The sequence below is a fragment of the Saccopteryx bilineata genome, chromosome 11, assembly GCF_036850765.1.
Source record: "Saccopteryx bilineata isolate mSacBil1 chromosome 11, mSacBil1_pri_phased_curated, whole genome shotgun sequence".
In the NCBI taxonomy this organism is placed as follows: domain Eukaryota; kingdom Metazoa; phylum Chordata; class Mammalia; order Chiroptera; family Emballonuridae; genus Saccopteryx; species Saccopteryx bilineata.
This window is the reverse complement of record NC_089500.1, coordinates 76,573,226-76,594,216: the sequence shown is the minus strand read 5'-3', so window position 1 is coordinate 76,594,216 and position 20,991 is coordinate 76,573,226. Positions and strand designations below refer to the sequence as shown.

The 20,991-nt window shown below is 46.4% G+C and overlaps 1 protein-coding gene across 3 annotated transcripts in view; it reads left to right on the top strand.

Annotated features, from left to right (window-relative positions):
* AGL (amylo-alpha-1, 6-glucosidase, 4-alpha-glucanotransferase) overlaps positions 1-15,693 on the top strand; it is a 58,490-nt gene extending 42,797 nt beyond the window's left edge. For all 3 annotated transcript variants that reach the window (XM_066247571.1, XM_066247568.1, XM_066247569.1), the window contains exons 28-34: positions 807-942; positions 2,356-2,468; positions 4,014-4,225; positions 5,829-5,926; positions 8,120-8,207; positions 8,353-8,486; positions 13,271-15,693. In XM_066247571.1, coding sequence (XP_066103668.1) covers positions 807-942; positions 2,356-2,468; positions 4,014-4,225; positions 5,829-5,926; positions 8,120-8,207; positions 8,353-8,486; positions 13,271-13,388 — 899 coding nt within the window. In that variant the 3' untranslated portion in view covers positions 13,389-15,693. The remainder of the gene's footprint in view (positions 1-806; positions 943-2,355; positions 2,469-4,013; positions 4,226-5,828; positions 5,927-8,119; positions 8,208-8,352; positions 8,487-13,270) is intronic.
* The last annotated feature ends 5,298 nt before the right edge of the window (positions 15,694-20,991 follow it).

Genomic DNA, 20,991 nt, shown 5'->3' with positions numbered 1-20,991 from the left:
ACCTGGAACTGGTTGATATTAGACGAGTATGAACATTTTTGGCCAGGGTTCCTTTAGATCTTTCTCTCTTGTTTTGAAAAGAAAGAAACCATTGCAGACATACTAACACTTCATCTCTGTGTCTCCCCTCCCTCCCAGAATGATAACGACTTCCCTATAATCAGGGCTTCTATTTGCGTGGATGTTCTTATGCTTCTGTATGTTTGAGTATGTGTAAATTGCTTAGGATATATATTATGTAGTATAGATTCAGTATATCATATAGTACATAGTCAATACATTGTTGTGTAATGTATCTATCTTATATATAATTCTTTGATATGTGTCTAAGCTTTGTCTCGCATAATCACGTCAGATGCAGCCGCCTGAACACACATGGCTGTAGATATGAGTGTAATCCACTTTTTAAACTTCTGTGGAGAAGGTAGCTTGCTCGTCCTTTTGCACCCAGCTTGCTCGGTCGTTTTGCTTGGGGAGTCTGTCCGTTTGATGCCTGTAGATGAAGTGCCTCCCCTCTTGGCACGGTAAGGAGTCTTCCATCATAGGAACCAAGCGCAGAGCTCGGAAGGTTGGAAGACTACCCAGCAGCCACTCTCCGCTTGCCCCTGCGAGCAGCGTCGTGATGGCGCCCTGGTCTCCACGTGTGCCGGGGAGGGCTGCTCTGCAGTGTGTGCCGGAGACAATGCCACAAGCTGTAGAGTGCACATCCCAGCGTCCACGCTCTGCCCAACTTGCTCTCCGGAGTCCTGGTCCTTCTTTACCTTATCCCTTCTGAATGGTATAAATGCCTCATTTGGCTCTTCTAGGTTTTAATATCACCGCCGGAGTGGATGAAGACACGGGATTTGTGTACGGAGGAAATCGCTTTAACTGTGGCACCTGGATGGATAAAATGGGAGAAAGCGACAGAGCCAGGAACAGGGGCATCCCGGCCACTCCGAGGCACGTTCACTCGCTGGTGCTGACGTACTTACACTGTCCAAGCCACGCACTTGCGGGAGCTGTTCTTCTGTTAACATGAGGTCTTCGTGGTACACCAGCGGCAGTCTCCCTACCCCCTCCCCTCAGCCGTGCCCCCCCCCCCCCGGTACTCAGACAGGTCCTCTGGGTGTCGTCCTCGGGTGAAGCGTCTCTTCTCTTCTGGAAGCTCCCACGGGTGTATTGTCTACAAGCACCTGCCCTGATGACCTGTTACCCCTGTGGTTTAGATACTCCCTGAACTTGAAGTGCCCTCCTTGTAAATACGTCATTACACCCCTCTTTGGTAAACATAGAAAAAACAGCCAATTACCCCATCCTTTATAAAACCCTTCCACTTTCTGAACTTTTATGGCCCCTAATTATTTTTTAAATCTTTTATCCCATCATTTTATTTCACGGTATCAAATACTGAATACAGACTCAGGTCTGAGAAACTATTTTCTTATTCTAGATCTTCAGTCACATTGTCAAAAAAAGTTGCATATTAGTAACTGTTGTTATATGCTTTGCAAATTCTTTTCTTTAAAAAAAAGAACCTGTTGGCCCTGGCCGGTTGGCTCAGCGGTAGAGCGTCGACCTGGCGTGCAGAGGTCCTGGGTTCGATTCCCGGCCAGGGCACACAGGGGAAGCGCCCATCTGCTTCTCCACCCCTCCCCCTCTCCTTCCTCTCTGTCTCTCTCTTCCCCTCCTGCAGCCGAGGCTCCATTGGAGCAAAGATGGCCCGGGCACTGAGGATGGCTCCTTGGCCTCTGCCTCAGGTGCTAGAGTGGCTCTGGTCGTGGCAGAGCGACGCCCCAGAGGGGCAGAGCATCGCCCCCTGGTGGGCAGAGCATCGCCCCTGGTGGGCGTGCCGGGTGAATCCCGGTCAGGTGCATGCGGGAGTCTGTCTGACTGTCTCTCGCCGTTTCCAGCTTCAGAAAAATTAAAAAAAAAAAAAAAAGAACCTGTTTATTCTGGGTGTGCAGTGAGCACTTGTACTTCCCTTTTGTTTGCATGAAAGGCGAGCTCTCCAGCGATGCCATTCCCCTCCCCGGCTTCCTGCGGTCCGGCAGCCGTGTTTGCTGTCTCTCCTCCGCGGGTCTGTGACAGTGGTCTCCAGATCCTCCCTCTACCCTCCAGCTGCCGGCTCCTTTTCCTCCACAGTCCACCCCCTTCATACAGTTTCTAAAAAGTATATTCAGAAGGTGGTCAATGGCACATAGCAAGAGGAGAGATTTCTTATACCCATTCCTATGAAGTGGGAGTTGTTTTTTTAAAGATAGTTATTGTTATAACATGTTGGTTATAGAGTCCATCAGAATCCTTTATTGAATGCCCTTGAAAGAGTGCTTCAATGACTCCAACTCCAAGATTAAGATTTGTTTTTAATTTTAGAGATGGGTCTGCGGTGGAGATCGTGGGCCTGAGTAAATCGGCCATTCGTTGGTTGCTGGAATTATCCCGAAAAAACATCTTCCCTTATCACGCAGTCACGGTGAAAAGGCATGGTAAGCTCTTGATGTTATTTACAAAGGAACTCCGAATGTACCATCTGTATTCTTAACCTACGTCACCATCATTTGAGTTCATGAACTTATGTTAGGATGCCCTTAAGATGAAGAGGAAAGAGAAACCGTTAAGAGTGGTAATAGGCCCTGGCCAGTTGGCTCAGCGGTAGAGCATCGGCTCGGCGTGTAGAAGTCCTAGGTTTGATTCCTGGCCAGGACACACAGGAGAAGCGCCCATCTGCTTCTCCACCGTTCCCTCTCTCCTTTCTCTCTGTCTCTCTCTTCCCTTCCCGCAGCCAACGCTCCATTGGAGCAAAGTTAGCCCGGATGCTGAGGATGGCTTCATGGCCTCCGCCTCAGGCGCTAGAATGGCTCCAGCCACAGCAGAGTAACAGCCCAGATGGGCAGAGCATCGCCCCCTGGTGGGCATGCCGGGTGGATCCCTGTCGGGCGCATGCGGGAGTCTGTCTCTCTAACTCCCTGCTTCTAACTTTGGAAAAATATAAAAAGAAAAAAAAGAATGTAACGAACCTGGTTGCTCACCAAGTTTTTATTGCTACAATAAAACCCTGTTTGTCCCCTGCCTCAGCATGACTGTGTGCACGCAGCCACGTTTCTGTGAACCATCGTGAAATCTTGACATCTCTTTTTCTAGACCCACTCGGTCCAATAGAGCTCAAACTTCAGCCACAGACATAATTATTTTAAATGACCTACGTTAAAGAGCCTCAAAAGAAATAGGTACCCTTAACTACGATGATAAATGTCATCAATTCAATCTATGCCAAGTATCATTGTAACACATAGACGGTGATTTTTTGTGACCTGACTTACATTTATTGGGGAGGGGGGGACGGACTGAGTCTTTGAAGTCCAGAGGACGTTTTGCTCTCGGGCACACATCAGTCCAGCCTCCGTTCAAGTGCTCAGGAAAGGTAGCTCTACCAAACAAAGACCGACCAGAGATCCTTCACCACAGTCTAATCCTTTCTTGGGTCATATCACATAAGATAATTTCTAATTTCTAGCGGGTGTCCTTCAAAAAAGGCTCTTTGGCCCTGGCCGGTTGGCTCAGCGGTAGAGCGTCGGCCTGGCATGCAGGAGTCCCAGGTTCGATTCCTGGCCAGGGCACACAGGAGAGGCGCCCATCTGCTTCTCCCCCCCTTCCCCCCTCCTTCCTCTCTGTCTCTCTCTTCCCCTCCCACAGCCAAGGCTCCATTGGAGCAAAGATGGCCCGGGCGCTGGGGATGGCTCTGTGGCCTCTGCCCCAGGAGCTAGAATGGCTCTGGTTGCAACAGAGAGACACCCCAGAGGGGCAAAGCATTGCTCCCTGGTGGGCATGCCGGGTGGATCCCGGTTGGGCGCATGCGGAGTCTGTCTGACTGCCTCCCCATTTCCAGCTTCGGAAAAATGAAAAAAAAAAAAAAGCTCTTTGACACTCTCAGAAGGCGGATACCTTACTCCCTAAATATTCCGCGTTGGCTCTAACTGCACGCGTGGCTTTCTCTGAAGGCTCAGTCGGCCAAGTGTTTGATCACGTTTCAGGCAAGGCGGTGACGGTCTCCTACGAGGAGTGGGACAGGAAAATACAGGACCACTTTGAGAAGCTCTTCTATGTGTCGGAGGACCCGTCCGACCGGAACGAGAGGAACCCCAACCTGGTCCACAAACGCGGCATCTACAAGGACAGTTACGGCGCCTCGAGCCCCTGGTGCGACTACCAGCTCAGGCCCAATTTCACCATCGCCATGGTGGTCGTGAGTGGTTTGCTGCTTCTTCTTTTCACGGGTCGAAAACGTTGTGAGGGGGCTGATTTCGTCCTTGGTTCCCGTCCGTTTTCACACGCCCTGAATTGACAGAATACGTAGATTTTTGTCCGCTAGCTGGTTTTAAATACGCTGTTCTGCTGAGTGAAGCGTGAGGCGGGTCGCCCTGGCCCTGTCACAGTCAGTGACAAGAAATATATAGAAAGCAGTGGGTGGTGACGAGGGACGGGCTTCCAGCTTGTTTTACACCAGAGCACACGTGAAGAATGATGGCATTCGTACAGCTCGAAGGGCTCGGCGGGTCGGCTGGCTCGTGCCGGATCCCGCGTACCCCAGCCCTCCCACCACCACCCCTGCCTTGGGAGCAGAGGACGCCTGTCCCTCCTGCACCTGGGCAGCGGCCAGTCCCCGGCACACTGGCTCGAAACACCTGAACTAGGCAGCGTACGTGGGTAGCTCAACTCACGTTCTGTTCTCTTTGTTTTGTGGTCAGTGCTAGCAAGCCCAGATTCCTAGACCTTCTTTATTTTCCCTCTCCCCTCAGACTAAAAATAAACTACTGGGGCGGTGGCGTGGGGAGGGAACGTGTCCTTCTGTGCCCGCCTGGCCGCTTCCACTCTGTCGGGATGAATGCCAAACGGGGTCCTCTAGTTTACGGTAGAATAAAAACCTCCAAGGTCCATCAAGGTCGCTTCGGTTTGGAGTGCACTCAACTTCACTGAACCGTTAAAATGAATGCAGGTTCTGAGTCCCCGGTGCTCCCTCCTTCTTCTCCATGGCTCGTGCTGTTGGAGGGAAAGTCCTTCTGTATTCTATTCAGGCCCCAGGAGCAAGAACACAGTGGCCCGTTATACTCAAAGGACACAATTGTAAGTCGAATGGGCCTCCATGCACGGCCTTCACGGTCGCTGTGGTGGCCCCTCTGGGGGGCTGGTACTTGCGGTTACAACAACACGAGGACATGATCAGGTCCGACAGCTTCCCTAATGTCCACGGCCAGGCACGGCGCTGCCGAGTCAGTCTCGCCGGATGAGATGTTGGTTTGGCGTCTGCGCGCGAGTTCTGGCCCGAAGTGTACTTTCAAATGGCTCTCCTTCGTCTCCAAGTTCATAGCTAGTTAATGTTGTGTGTCCCTCCCCCCCGCCCCTGTGTGAGTGGGAACGAATTCTTCAGTGGCCCTCACAGTTCTGTGTGTGTGTTTTGAACACCCCCCCCCCGGGCCCCTGTGTGAGTGGGAACGAATTCTTCAGTGGCCCTCACAGTTCTGTGTGTGTGTTTTGAACACCCCCCCCCCCGGGCCCCTGTGTGAGTGGGAACGAATTCTTCAGTGGCCCTCACAGTTCTGTGTGTGTGTTTTGAACACCTCCCCAGGCCCCTGTGTGAGTGGGAACGAAATCTTCAGTGGCCCTCACAGTTCTGTGTGTTTGTTTTTGAACACCTCCCCAGGCCCCTGTGTGAGTGGGAACGAATTCTTCAGTGGCCCTCACAGTTCTGTGTGTGTGTTTTGAACACCTCCCCAGGCCCCTGTGTGAGTGGGAACGAATTCTTCAGTGGCCCTCACAGTTCTGTGTGTGTGTTTTGAACACCTCCCCAGGCCCCTGAGCTCTTCACTGTGGAAAAAGCGTGGAGAGCTCTGGAGATGGCAGAACAGAAATTGCTCGGCCCCCTGGGCATGAAAACTTTGGACCCAGAGTAAGTTTCAATACAAGTATTAAAGATGTAGCTCATGGTATATTTAACGTATAATTATATGTAATCCTGTCATGGAAATTTGGACCCAGACGGAGCCGGAGGGTAAGTATTAAGAAGGCCATCAATATTGTATCGCGGGAACCAGAATTGTTTTGCTTGTCAATCAAACCTCTAAAGAATTGCATTCAAACTGGGTTTTTAAAAAAAATACCTTCATTAAGTATCATTGTTCAAAATGCCTTGGTCTTGTCCTGTTCTCAATAACCAGTAAAAGAGTTTTTAAGTTTATAAAACTGACATGTTGTGAATTTTTTTTTTAATTGAGAGAGAGAGAGAGAAAGGGCTAGATGGAGACAGACAGGAAGGGAGAGAGATGTGAAGCATCAACTCATAGCTGCAGCACTTTAGTTTATTGACTGCTTTCTCATATGTGCCTTGACAGGGGGCTCCAGCTCAGCCAGTGACCCACCCTGCTTAAGCCAGAGACCCTGAGCTCAAGCCAGTGACCTTGGGCTCAAGCTAGCAACCACGGGATCATGTTCATGATCCCACACTCAAGCTGGCGCCCCTACGCTCAAGCTGGTGAGCCTGCGTTCAAGCCAGCCACCTTGGGGTGTGGAAGCTGGGTCCTCACTATCCCAGGCCCAGAGGCGGATTTAACGGCAGGCACACCGGGTGCACACCCTGGGCCCCAACCTCTGAAGGGCCCCACAAAACCCCAACTTTACACTTTTTTTCTGATGTAAGGGGCCCAATATTTTCTTCTGCGCTCAGGGCCTCAACCCACCTTAATCCGCCTCTGCCGAGACCTATGCTCTATCCACTGCACCACCGCCTGGTCAGGCATGAACATTTCCTCATGTCTGCTTTTCTGATTGTGAAAGTGATTTTTGTGGATGTTGAAAGTATAGACGCATTATCTCCTCAGAGACAACTTTATTTTCTAAGTTGTCACTCCTCGTAGTTCCTTTAATATTTTGAAGTAATATGTGCGTGCTGCTCTTTATTGGTTTTCTAACATTAGACATTCTTTACTTCTTGTGATGGCAAAAGAGGATTTAACCCTGTCCTCCCCACACACACACCAGTCCTCCATTCTTTCTGTCATCACACCACCATTATTTTTATTTAAACCAATAAATAATTTCAGTCCTGAGGTGTGAAATTTAATATCTGTATGTATGTACTGCATTCTGAGGCATTCTCCACATTTTCAGAGGCGTTAAGAACCACTAGTCAGGCCCTGGCTGGGTAGCTTAGTTGGTTAGAACATCGTCCTGATACACCGAGGTTGCAGGTTCAATCCCCGGTCAGAGCACATACAGGAATCAGCCAATAGCGGTGTGACTGGGGGAACAATAAATCAATGTTTCTTCCTCCTTCTCCCTTCCTCTCTCTCTCTCCTTTCTGCTCTCTCTAAAATCCAATAAATAAAAAACTTTTAAAGAAAAAAAAAAAAAGAACCACTAGTCAAAACTAAAACCCACAGTTAAAAAGTAACTCATGGCAAGTTCTGCCTTCTCACTAAAAGAAAAAACAACAAAGTAATCATTTAATTAAACTGAGCTACAGATAACTGTCTTGTGTTATCTGTCGCAATAAACATGTAAGTAATACTTCATTTGGTTTATAAGTGTGTACAGATCCTCTGTGTATTCAGTTGCTGTTTGTAATCTGATAATGCGCCTGTTTTCATTAATTTTAAAATAATTTCATGGAGAACTTTAAAAGCCACCTTTCCAATATTTACTAATTAATAAAACTTTTAATCATCACTAGCTCAGATTATTCTTTGTGTATTTTAATTGCTATAAATATATTAGAGGCCTAGTGAAATAACTTAACCATTATTTAGTGTCAGAGTAACTCCTTGTAGACAAGATACCCGAATATTTTATATTGTTTTGTGTTCGTCAGTATTTGTTAGTCATTCCGTCATACATTATCAAAGCATTCTGGACTCGGTATTTACGAATGTAAGGTTACATGGCTGATGATCTATCTCATCTTGTAGATTGGATCACAGTATGATTTATTGCTCTTGCCTTTGCTATTGAACGCTGAGGTTGTGGGTTCAATCCCTGGTCAGGGCATGTATAGGAATCAGCCAATGGTGGTGTGACTGGGGGGGAACAGTAAATCACGCTGCCTATGTACTGATCTTCATGAGCCTAACTGTCATTTATTTTCCAGTGACATGGTTTACTGTGGGATTTATGACAATGCCTTAGACAACGAGAACTACAACCTCGCAAAGGGTTTCAATTACCACCAAGGACCTGTAAGAATTTCATTTCTCTTTTCTGAGTTCTCAGTGTTTTTCTCATATAATTTTAGATATTTACAGCTTTTTTTCCCCCCTTTACTAATGAAGTCATTATTTTTTGTTTGTTTGTTTGTTTGTTTGTTTGTTTGTTTGTTTTTAGGAGTGGCTGTGGCCCGTCGGGTATTTTCTTCGTGCAAAACTGTATTTTTCCAGACGGATGGGTCCAGAGGCTAATGCCAAGACTATCCTTTTGGTTAAAAATGTTCTTTCTCAGCATTACGTTCATCTAGAGAGGTAAGTCGTCAGAGGCCTGTAATTTCCATAACTAGTTGTCAGTCGGTCGGGTAATTCACATGCCTTCGAGTTCATTTCTACAAACTTTAGTTATCCCAGAGAAACTTGAAAGTTTCACTCTTGAACACAGCAAGTTCTATGGTATAATTTTTACCTTCCTTTAATTATGTTGGGCTGTTTATTTTTTTCAAAAACTTTACTGCATGATTTATACATGTGAAATAGTCTTTCATTTTTAAATTCAGCTGATACAGGTGTTTGGGGATTGGATTAGCACAGAAGAAATGCAAAAACAGAAAATGCTTAGACTGGGCTTTTTGAGTTTACTCAGGGGTAGTCAACCTTTTTATCCCTACCACCCACTTTTGTATCTCTGTTAGTAGTAACATTTTCTAACCGCCCACCGGTTCCACAGTAATGGTGATTTATAAAGTAGGGAAGTCACTTTACTTTATAAAATTTATAAAACAGAGTTACAGCAAGTTAAAGCATATAATAATAATTACCTACCAAGTACTTTATGTCGGATTTTCGCTATGTTTGGCAGAATAAATCTTTATAAAACAACTTACTCTAGTTAAACCTATCTTTTTATTTATACTTTCGTTGCTCCACTACCGCCCACCATGAAAGCTGGAACGCCCACAGTGGGCGGTAGGGACCAGGTTGACTACCACTGAGTTTACTGATGTGAAGATATTTCAAGATATAATTTTGCCTGACCAGGCGGTGGTGCAGTGGATAGAGCGTTGGGCTGGGATGTGGAGGACCCAGGTTCGAGACCCTGAAGTCGCCAGCTTGAGCGTGGGCTCATCTGGTTTGAGTAAAGCTCACCAGCTTGGACCCAAGGTCGCTGGCTCTAGCAAGGGGTTACTTGGTCTGCTGTAGCCCCACGGTCAAGGCACATATGAGAAAGCAATCAATGAACAACTAAGGTGTCGCAACGAAAAACTGATGATTGATGGTTCTCATCTCTCTCCGCTCTGTCTCTGTCTATCCCTCTCTCTGACTCTCTGTCTCTGTAGATAAAAAAAAAGAAATAATTTTAAGAAATGCTTTCATTACAATCAAAATATTAGAGTTGGTCGTTTGACTATTATTTCAAACCTATTTGTCACATCCTTTGTCCTATGAGCAGATAAGTTTCAGAGCTATGTGTCTTTGTTCAGTGATGAAATTTAGTCAAAAGCCCTTCGTGTTCCAATTTCTAGATTAAACCTAAATATATGTACCACTTACTGCTCAGAATAACTGCATAAACTCTGCCTACGTTTATCTCTGTGTTACCAGAGCACGAGGGACTTCCATCAGCCGCCATGAGAGGGGGTCAGGTTGTTTCCATTCATTTAAATGTCACGCATCTTCCAGCTCTTCTAGAGAATGGGTCTGTGCGCTCTGAGCGCCCCGTGTCCCCGCCTTTGTCACCCAGGGTATTCGTCACACTGTCCCTGGGAAGTGAGGATGTCTGCACTGCAGGGTCACTCTCTGCGTCCACCTGTGGTCCTGCCCCTCCCCTGTGTCCCGTGACCCGGCTGGTCTCTGCAGGGTCACTCTCTGCGTCCACCTGTGGTCCTGCCCCTCCCCTGTGTCCCGTGACCCAGCTGGTCTCTGCAGGGTCACTCTCTGCGTCCCCCCGTGGTCCTGCCCCTCCCCCGTGTCCCGTGACCCGGCTGGTCTCTGCAGGGTCACTCTCTGCGTCCACCTGTGGTCCTGCCCCTCCCCTGTGTCCCGTGACCCGGCTGGTCTCTGCAGGGTCACTCTCTGTGTCCCCCCGTGGTCCTGCCCCTCCCCCGTGTCCCGTGACCCGGCTGGTCTCTGCAGGGTCACTCTCTGCGTCCACCTGTGGTCCTGCCCCTCCCCTGTGTCCCGTGACCCAGCTGGTCTCTGCAGGGTCACTCTCTGCGTCCCCCCGTGGTCCTGCCCCTCCCCCGTGTCCCGTGACCCGGCTGGTCTCTGCAGGGTCACTCTCTGTGTCCCCCTGTGGTCCTGCCCCTCCCCCGTGTCCCGTGACCCGGCTGGTCTCTGCAGGGTCACTCTCTGCGTCCACCTGTGGTCCTGCCCCTCCCCCATGTCCTGTGACCCGGCTGGTCTCTGCAGGGTCACTCTCTGTGTCCCCCTGTGGTCCCACCCCTCCCCCATGTCCCGTGACCCCACTGGTCTCTGCAGGGTCACCCTCTGTGTCCCCCCACCATGGACCCGCCCCTCCCCCATGTCCCCTGACCCAAGGATATCCATCAGCCCCACCTGACGTCAAGTCCTTAGCTGAGCCTTGTCCTGTCATCCTGTTCTCTTCACGTCCTGCAGGACTAACGTCCTCCTTCCTTTTGCCCTTTTGCCATCTGACCCCCAACCCGCCCCCCAGAGTCTGGTGTCTGATTCGCCCCCAGCACTCAGGGGAAGCCCGGTCCCCCAGGTTGCCGGGCAGAGCACCGCAGACCCAGGGCGCAGACAGTAGGAATCCATCCTCTCGGCTTCTGAGGCTGGAGGTCTGCCATCAAGGCTGGGCAGTGCCTGCACCCACCGACGGTGCTGGGGACCTTCTCTCAGAGCCCCTTGGCTGTGGCAGCCTAAGCCCAGCCTCCTCGTGGCGCCCTCCTTGTGCGCATGCCTGTGTCCAAATCCTCCCTTTTCTCAGGACAGCAGTCCTACTGGATTAGGGACCCGCCCCGCCCTGCCCCGCCTTAACTAGTGTCACCTGCTACGGCCCATATCTGTATCCAAGTTGACATTCTAGGGCTCGAAGGTGTGAAGCAGACACAGTTCAACAGTGACAGATGCCCAAGTACCCAGCCTCACAAACTGCCACTTTCCCCTGAATTAGCTTCCAACATAGTGTTGGAAACAAACACGTTTCTGCATTTTCCATTTCTCTATGACGGCTTTTTAAAATACGGGACTAGCTGATGTCATTAGTAGTTATTGTTCAAAGTATCTCCACATTTACCTAATGGAATTATGTTTTGTATTTTTATTATGAAATATTGGAGAGCTACAGGGAAGTATACATAACATAGCCATGAGTTACAAAGCATACTAATGAAACAAACATGTTCCCACAACCCAACTTAAAAAATGAAAAATTATAGAATTCTCTATTTATACTTTATATAAGGTCTACCGGACAGTTCTGTCCGTTTTTGGAATAAAACAAAATACAAATTTTTCTTACTGTCAATAAGCTTTATTAAATAATATAATTGCCATTATTATTAATGATTTCTTGCCAGCGTGAGGGCAATTTGTATATCCCATGTTTGAAAAATGTTTTATCTTTTTTTTTTTTTTCTGTATTTTTCTGAAGCCGGAAACGGGGAGAGACAGTCAGACAGACTCTCGCATGTGACCTACCGGGATCCACCCAGCACGCCCACCAGGGGGCGACGCTCTGCCCACCAGGGGGCAATGCTCTGCCCCTCCGGGGCGTTGCTCTGTTGCAACCAGAGCCACCCTAGCGCCTGGGGCAGAGGCCAAGGAGCCATCCCCAGCGCCCGGGCCATCTTTGCTCCAGTGGAGCCTCGGCCGTGGGAGGGGAAGAGAGAGACAGAGAGGAAGGAGAGGGGGAGGGGTGGAGAAGCAGATGGGTGCTTCTCCTGTGTGCCCTGGCCAGGAATCGAACCCGGGACTCCGGCACGCCAGGCCGACGCTCTACCGCTGAGCCAACTGGCCAGGGCTGTTTTATCTTTTGATGTGAAAAATTGAACCAGTGCTTGTTTGATATCTTCTTCATTTTTGAATTTTTTGCCCTTCAAAAAATTTTGTAAGGACAAAAACAAGTGATAGTCGGAGGGTGCTAAGTCCGGGGAATATGGTGGATGCGGCAGACATGCTTCTGTAGCATTTCTTCCTTGTTGAAATTCGTAAAAATTACAGTGGCGTAAATGAACTTTATCAGTAGCCATGGGTACACTATTGCTTCACACATAAGACTAATGTGAATCAACTTTGTTTTAGTTAATTTGCTACGTCAAATTAGTATCACTTAATTAGTATGTATACATTAAGTGATAAAAATAGGCACACATGCGCCAAATAAACATGTGCTTACGTGTCGAAACTTCTTGTGATAGAAACGGACAGAACTTTCCGGTAGACCTTATATTTTTATATTTAAGAGCTTACATTGAAATTAAGACTAAATTTGATATGCTAATAATAGTGTATTTTGATATCAAGATCTGCAACAAGTTGTTAACCTCTATAAACCTACATAAATAAGCATGATTATGGTACCTTGCATATAGGGTTTCCATGAGCATTAAAATGAAATAATGTATGTGAACACTTAGTATAAGAACATAATAACTATTATTCAACAGAATGAGAAATTAGTGTAGACACTCATCTTGCTTTTGATTACCACCTTTCTCCACATAATGATTGTGTTTCTTTGTTGTTTCATATTAGTTTTACAATTATGTCAAGATCAAACCTAATCCATCTAAGTAATTATAATTTGAGTCTCTCACAAACTTACTCCACAAGGAATAAAAGTAAGCTAGGGAGCTATTTGTCTCTATATATTGCTCGGAATGGTAGTTTCTTCTATGTTTTTAATATTTAAGGGGATTCTTTTATGTTTGAATCTTAAATCCCAAAGATTGAGTATCAAAGAATAATTTCAATCTAACTTCTTTATACATAGACCTTTAGGACATCCTGTTTTGCAGTAAAGGACTGTGTCTAATTGTTTTCTATATAAAAATGCAAGAGCACCAAGCCCCTTGCCTATTTTGTTAAGATAAGTGTTAGATTACGTTTCATAAAATGGCTTTTCTTTCTTTAAGATCCCCTTGGAAAGGACTTCCGGAACTGACCAACGAGAACGGCCAATACTGTCCCTTCAGCTGTGAAACACAGGCCTGGTCAATCGCCACTGTCCTGGAAACACTCTATGACTTGTAGTTGATTTGTTGATATTTATCAAGTATGCAGTCACTTGTATTATGGGATGCAAGGACATAATATAATGTAAATGCTTTATATGCACAGGCTCAAGTCATATTACAAACCTCATTCATTTCACGTTGATGCACAATTAGGTTAGAACTGTAAAGACTGGTTTTTCTTCTTTTTAATGTACAGAGGTCACTTTTGAGTCAGAGAGAAAATTATCATTACCAATGGAATAGTTTCTGGGTTTTTTTTTTAAATTTAGTAAGCATTCTTTAAATGCCTACAGATAACAAGTTTGAAATCCAGAGTTTGAAAAAGAAGAAATCATGTAATCTTCTGTTTGTACATAAGTGAAAATGAAGTATGAGACTGTAATCATGAAAAAAAGGAGAAGTGTTTTTAAATCAGGGTCTACATTTCCTTATAACAATAGGTACCGAAGAGGCTGTAGCTAATTAACAGTCTCACCTTTTGCGATAGGATTTCTAGCCCCTTCCACACTGCATTCAGTAACTGTTCAGTGAATGTTCAGTTATGGAAGGGTCCGCCTACGCCCTACAAGATGTGTTCCTAAGTGGGGCACAGATGTTCATATGTGCTTTTATTGTTTCACTGATTAATATGTGTTTTACTATCATGAATACCTACAGTATATTTAACATCATTTACTTGTGCTAATGATGCATAGAATAGATTTAAAAATTTTTTTTTTAAACCAGAGGAATTTATTTCCTAAAAACAGTTTTATAAAATTAGTCTTGAGTTTCAATTTCCTACTATGAGATGGTTTACATTTTTTAAAATGCAAAACCTCGGGTATATATATTTTGAGAACTTTAGAGAAAAAAAATGCTACATTAATTTTCTAAGGCTTAACTATTTTTAGTTGGTGTGTAAAGTGGACTGACAGATCGTGTAGCTTCTGGTTTCTCATGAACCAAAACCTATCATCGACGAACGTCGCGTTGAGAATAACCTTAATGTAATAAAAACAGAGCTGTGACTTCAGCAGTTATCTTACATTCAGTAAAATCATTTGAAAAGTTTTTCATGTCATTTTAAGATACAGTACCTTAAATCTGAAAAAGTCACCCAAGGAATAAGGTTTTTAACATTTATGTGTTTTGACATTTTTGAATAGTACTTGTTTTCTAGGTGGAATTTTTTTTTTTTTTTACTGTTTTGCTGTTTTTGTCTCAAGAAAACACTTGAAATAGATTGTCACACTTTCAGTTGAAAGAAAATTGTTGCAAAAGTCCTTTCATCGCTATATAATATTATTCAATGGCAAATAGTTAATGGTATAGCAACGCTTTCTCACATACCCAACCACGTTAAGTATGACTAAGAAATAAAAATTAAGAAGCAGATGCACACTAAAAGTCCTGGGTAGTAAAATCTATAAATTCATCTGATGTTGGATACCCATGCCGGAAAGTGTGTGCGATTTACCGCGAGATCACCGGCACACTCTTCTTCAAAGCTGACCCTACTTTCAAAATAGTTGTAACAGGCTGAGCATTCTGGTTCTCCAGCGACGGCAGATGGAGCCCTACAAATTTAAGTTAAGGTTCAGTTATGATAACAATCTGACTGCTGTCTATCGGCGCAGTGGTTTCTAGGTTTCCCTTCCTTCTCTGTCGCTCAGTGTACACCCTTCCCTGACCTGTGCGGTTCAGAGGCAGGAACATTAGTTGTCAGGGTTCATGTATCTTTGTTCCTCTGCTTCAACTCCGCTGTTCAAGGTGGAAGAAATGTAACTGAAAACCCACATATTTAACAAAAGCAAGAAGGACTTGCTGACAAATGCGACGAAGAAGTTGATTAATAAATAATGAGTAATGAGTTGATGACTTTGAGAACACAGCCCTATGTCGAGCAGATGTCCACTTCAGTCTGGTTTGAGACATCCTGTTACACTCGGAGAGGAAGTGGTTGTAGTCCCCACAACAACGGAAGAACGTTGTTTGACTTAAAGACGTTCATGTAGAGCGCTTCATTCCTGAGTGATGTCGGACGCGGTGCCGTGGTTCGTTTAGAGAAGGGCTCTCTGCACCTGGGCTCCCCGTGAATGCACACACGTCTTACCCTCTCACACGAGAAGTGTGTTTGCCAGTTTAACCAGCGAGCTACGATGGTTTAGTAAGATTCAAAGGTAACTGAGGAACCATGAGACTAGTCACATCTATGGACCTTGTAACCTATGCGAATTATAACTCCTTTCTGACATGTCTCCAACTCTTCTATCTAGCAGGCCGGTGTCATTTTTTGTGTCTGTGTGCTGAGAAAATAAAAATCTTTTCTGAAGTTCTGTTTTTTGCTTTCTTTGCATTATTTCCCACGAAACTAATGCATCGGTGCTGACTGCTCATTTTTATGGAAGGCTTCTTATTTTGGGTTTTTATTTGGGGGGGTGTAGGGGAGGCAGAGAGAGAAGGAAGAATCTGGGGCTGTTTGGGAATGAATTTCATTCGCCATGTTGACATTAGAGCATAATAAACTTTGGATGTACAAATAGATCTGTTAGCAACTCTACACCCACTGGTACCTCTTGAGACCTAGTTCAGGGCTGATACACTGGTCTGTGGTCGTCAGGGGCCACGGCCAGCATCTAATAACAAAGGATGTTCTATAATTCTCCAGATAATATCAATTCATTATCTCCTAGATTCTGTGAAAAGAGGTGTGCAATAATCTATTTAGTTTTTGTTTATTGATTTTAGAGAGAGAGGAAGGGGGGTAGAGAGACAGAAAAAAAATCATCAATTTGTTGTCCCACTTATTTATGCATTCACTAGTTGATTCTTACATGAGCCCTGACCAGGGATCGAACCCGCAACCTTGGTGGATGGGGACAACGCTCTAACCCACTGAGCCACCTGGCCAGGGCCTGTTCACTTATTTTAATCAGGACTTTCTCCACGTGATGTTGCCTCTTGATTCCCCACAGCCCAATACTGGGGAAACAATAACTCAGTTTACATCCAGGTGTGCTGCAAATTTTATGGCGTGCTTATAATAAGACCCAATTACATAATTCATAATTCTATATTTATATTTTAAAAATTCGTATTTTATACTCATTAAATTTTAAAGAGCCGCCTGGTTCGTGGGGGCACAGTGGGTAGAGTGTTAAGCTGGAATGCTGGGGTCGCTGGTTCAAAACCCCGGGCTTGCCTGGTCAAGGCACATACAACAAGCAATCAGCGAACAGCTAGTGTGAAGCAGGTAGGAGCTGATACCTCTCACTTCCCTCCTCTTCTCTCCGTCCTCTCTCTCTCTCTCTCTCTCTCTCTAAAAATAAAATCTTTTGAAAAATGTTTAAAAACAAAATTTTATTTATTGATGTCTATCATAAAGGAAGATAGAATTTTATGCAGACTTTTGTTGTTTTTTGTCTGACTTCGGGCTTTCTCATCACCAGACAAAGGGAGAAACGTGTGTTTCAGCAGACGAATCAATGAAATGGTTAGGAACAAGTAGCCTAGAGTGTGACTGTTTAATGGACATAGCCCTTCCTTGTTGCTGAGTATCTGTAGAAACAAGCTTTTTTTAAAAAAAAAAAATTATTTTAAGCAACTGAAAAGCACTAACTCTACAGCCTGGAGAAAATTTCTGTTCCGTGAAACTAAGGTTCACTTAGCTTTCTGGATTTCAGCTCTGCTCACCCAGAAATGAGTATGTCACCCCTCACAGAGGGCGCAGGGCTTAGAAGAGGGTGTGAGTGCCCCCCGTGGGCGCTGGCATTGTGCTGTCCCCTGATCCGCTGCCCGTTAGACGACCGGCTCGTGAAAAGCCCCCGAGCTGCACACCTAACAAATCGTGCACTTCTCCGCCAGTGGGTTAGAGTTCAATGAAACATCCCCCGCCCCTGCCTTGAAATCCCAGTCACCCGCCCTGGGCTCTGTGTTACCTCGGCAGTCTCTGAACTTGTATTTTGTGCTTTACTGCTTCAGAGGCCCCCGGTGCGCCGTGCGGGGTCGCCTTTTTGTTTTTAATTCATGCTCATTTTATCCTTTCAGAATTATTCCGTGGTTTGATCAGTCCACCTGTTTACCCTTATTGTATGTATGTAATTAGCTTGGCTCTTTAATAGGCGTCTAGCACATCCCAACTCTTTGCATTTGTAATCAGTTCTCTCTCTCTCTCTTACACAAACACACACACACACACATACATCTTTTATCACGCTTCTAAAAAAAAATCAGGTTCTAAGTGCCTTGTTTCATGTGACATAGATTTTTTAGATGCAGATATCTTGATTCCCAGCTCAGCAGCCTTTTCCCTCTGTCTCCATAAAATAAAGAAGCAGCGGTGGGGGCCTGGGGGGGGGGCAACTTCCCTGTTACAAGTACCACCTGCATTGTCACAGAAAGTGACAACACAGGGCCCTACAGTCATTTAAACTAAGGCATAATAGCGACCATATGGTGGAGAGAGAGGTCAGGAAATTCGAGGACTTAGAATTCACACAGAATGACATCAATATTTGTTTTAAGTATTTGGCTTCTATGAACCATGGCCATTCTTTTTTATATTTTAAGAAGTCGGTAAAATTTTTAAATAAATAAGTATATAAACACACCTAATTATTATTTTTAGAATATCATCTTTAGAACCTTAAGTACAATTAGGCAGGGGTTTTTGGGGTTTTTTTTTTCCTGAAGCTGGAAACGGGGAGGCAGTCAGACAGACTCCCGCATGCGCCCGACTGGGATCCACCCGGCACGCCCACCAGGGAGTGATGCTCTGCCCATCCGGGACGTCACTCTGTCACGACCAGAGCCACTCTAGCGCCTGGGGCAGAGGCCAAGGAGCCATCCCCAGCGCCCGGGCCAACTTTGCTCCAATGGAGCCTTGGCTGCAGGAGGGGAAGAGAGAGACAGAGAGGAAGGAGAGGGGGAGGGGTGGAGAAGCAGATGGGCGCCTTTCCTGTGTGCCCTGGCTGGGAATCGAACCCGGGACTTCCGCACTCCAGGCTGATGCTCTACCACTGAGCCAACCGGCCAGGGCCTAGGCGGGTTTTTTGTTTTGTTTTTGTTTTTTGCCAGGTGATTAAATTTAGGATTGATGTAAAAAAAGACATCCTTCCAAGGGCCCTTCTGCAAGCTCGCTGAACCCAGGGACCCACCCTGTGACTGATGGTTGCCTATTGCTGCTCTGGAGCCAGAGCAAGTTCGGATGAGGCCGCCAGGGGGCAGTGCGTGCTCAAGAAGGCAGGGGCCATCCGTTAGCCCAGTCAAGTTGGAGCAGCATCTGAACACCTGGGAAGTAAAATCCAACGACTTCATATAAAACTTGGACTCAAGGACTCAACACCATACAGACCACTCATGCCAGGGGTGTTTTTGCTGGACAAGCCACTCACTGGGCCAGTTAGGCAGCGTGGCTAGATCCTGGGCCACGCCACTGGGCCATGCCGGCCCTTACGCAACAGGGGGCCGGGGCTGTGCCCAACGTTGCTATGAGCACCCGCACCTTAGCTTCCAGGAACCCAGGGAGGGGTGCCCCCACCACTTCTAACAACCCACGGAACTGGTACTCCAGTTCGGCTCCTGACGCTCTTAACTATAGTACAGACTTCCAGATGAAAATTCACCTTCTCCATCTCAGGGATTCCTCTTTTATGGTATCCGATGTCCGGGACTCGAGAACTGCGGACATTTTCTACCACCTCTCCGTGAGTGACTCACTGGATAATGCAGAAAGGCCAGTGCGGCCCGGGAAGGGATCTGAGTGGCGGTCAAGTTTCAGTTCTTGAATATGCCGAGTCAGGCAGGAGGGAGAGGATCTGCAAAACTCAGCTTAGAGGTTTTTATCCAGATGTTAAAGGGGTGGGGAAGAACTGAACATTGGGGGGTGAGTGTTCACGATTCGTGCAAGGTAACAGGAGCCAGTCCAAGCGACAAGCAGGCACCCACGCTGGTTTTTCCACAAGAAAGGAGAAAGTCACTTAAATCTCCACACACACACACACACACACACACACACACACAAAAGTATATCTATCGATTACCTGCAATTTACAAAGTGTGTAAACAATTCAGACAAAGAACTGAACTAGAGTCTGATAACTCCAACTATTGCTAACTCAAGACTAAGAGTGGGCAGGATGTGCTCTGGTGTTCCACTGACGCACAGAATTCCTCTCTCTAGCCACTCCCCTTTTAATCAAAGATCATCTCAGCCTGGGCTGCGGTGGCGCAGTGGATAGAGAGTTGACCCGGAATGTTGAGGTCGCCGGTTCGAAACCCTGGGCTTGCCCGGTCAAGGCACATATGACAAGCAAGCAATGAACAACTGAAATGAAACGACGATGTGTTGCTACTTCTTGCTCTACCCTCCGCTCCTCTGTAAAATCAATAAATAAAATCTATAAAATATAAATAAATAAAAGGATAATCTCAAGGAAAGATAATTCTTGACCATAAAACAAAGATGCTTCCATTAGATTTGGTTTGATTACTTACATAGATGAGGCAAAAATGATAAATTTATCACACGGTACTTTTCTTAAGTTTGCCTCGCTGGAAGTTTAATAGGAGATGTTAGATTGAATTTTTTTTTTTTTTTTGTATTTTTCTGAAGCTGGAAACGGGGAGAGACAGTCAGACAGACTCCCGCATGTGCCCGACAGGGATCCACCCAGCACGCCCACCAGGGGCGATGTTCTGCCCCTCCTGGGCGTCGCTCTGCCGCGACCAGAGCCACTCTAGCGCCTGGGGCAGAGGCCAAGGAGCCATCCCCAGCGCGCCCGGGCCATCTTTGCTCCAATGGAGCCTCGGCTGTGGGAGGGGAAGAGAGAGACAGAGAGGAAGGAGAGGGGGAGGGGTGGAGAAGCAGATGAGTGCTTCTCCTATGTGCCCTGGCCGGGAATCGAACCCAGGTCCCCTACACGCCAGGCCGACCCTCTACCGCTGAGGCAGGGCCAGCTTGAACTTATAAAAGCCTGTGAGTTAAGAAGCCAAGCCTGCAGTCCCTATACATTTGGGCAAACTGCTGGCTCCTCCAATTCATCTACGGTATCCCGAGGTTCCTAGGCCTGGCAGGAAGTGACTTGCATCACCCTGTGAACTAGATACCGGTCCGATTTTCCTAAGCATGCTCAGTATGCTGTAGTGCCCTAAAGTGACTGTAATTCCTTAAAAGAGTTCTGGTCACGTCTGATTAAATGAGCATTATTCTTCTCAAATTTGACATCCTGGGTATCCACAACCTTCAAAAGGAGCTGTGAGGCTTGGCTAGAGAGAAATGACAAAGATGTATTCAAGGGTCATAGGGTTTGCAAAGTGAAAACTCCACTAGGCAATACGCTGAGCGTTCCCAAGAGGAAAGAAAAGCAGAGGGTTTTCACGGTCAAGAGTATGGCCTTGAGAAGAGTCAGCCCTGCATTCTCAGCCTCTGGATTGGTCTGAGACGCTAACTCTCAAATGTCAGTGGTCGGCACACGTGAACAGTCTTTTTTGGTGTGTATGTTTTTCCTAAGTGAGAAGTGGTGGGAGGGGGGAGGCAGAGAGATAGACTCCCGCATGCGCCTGACCGGGATCCACCCGGCATGCCCACCAGGGGGCAATGCTCTGCCCAGCTGGGGTGTTGCTCTGTTGCAACTGGA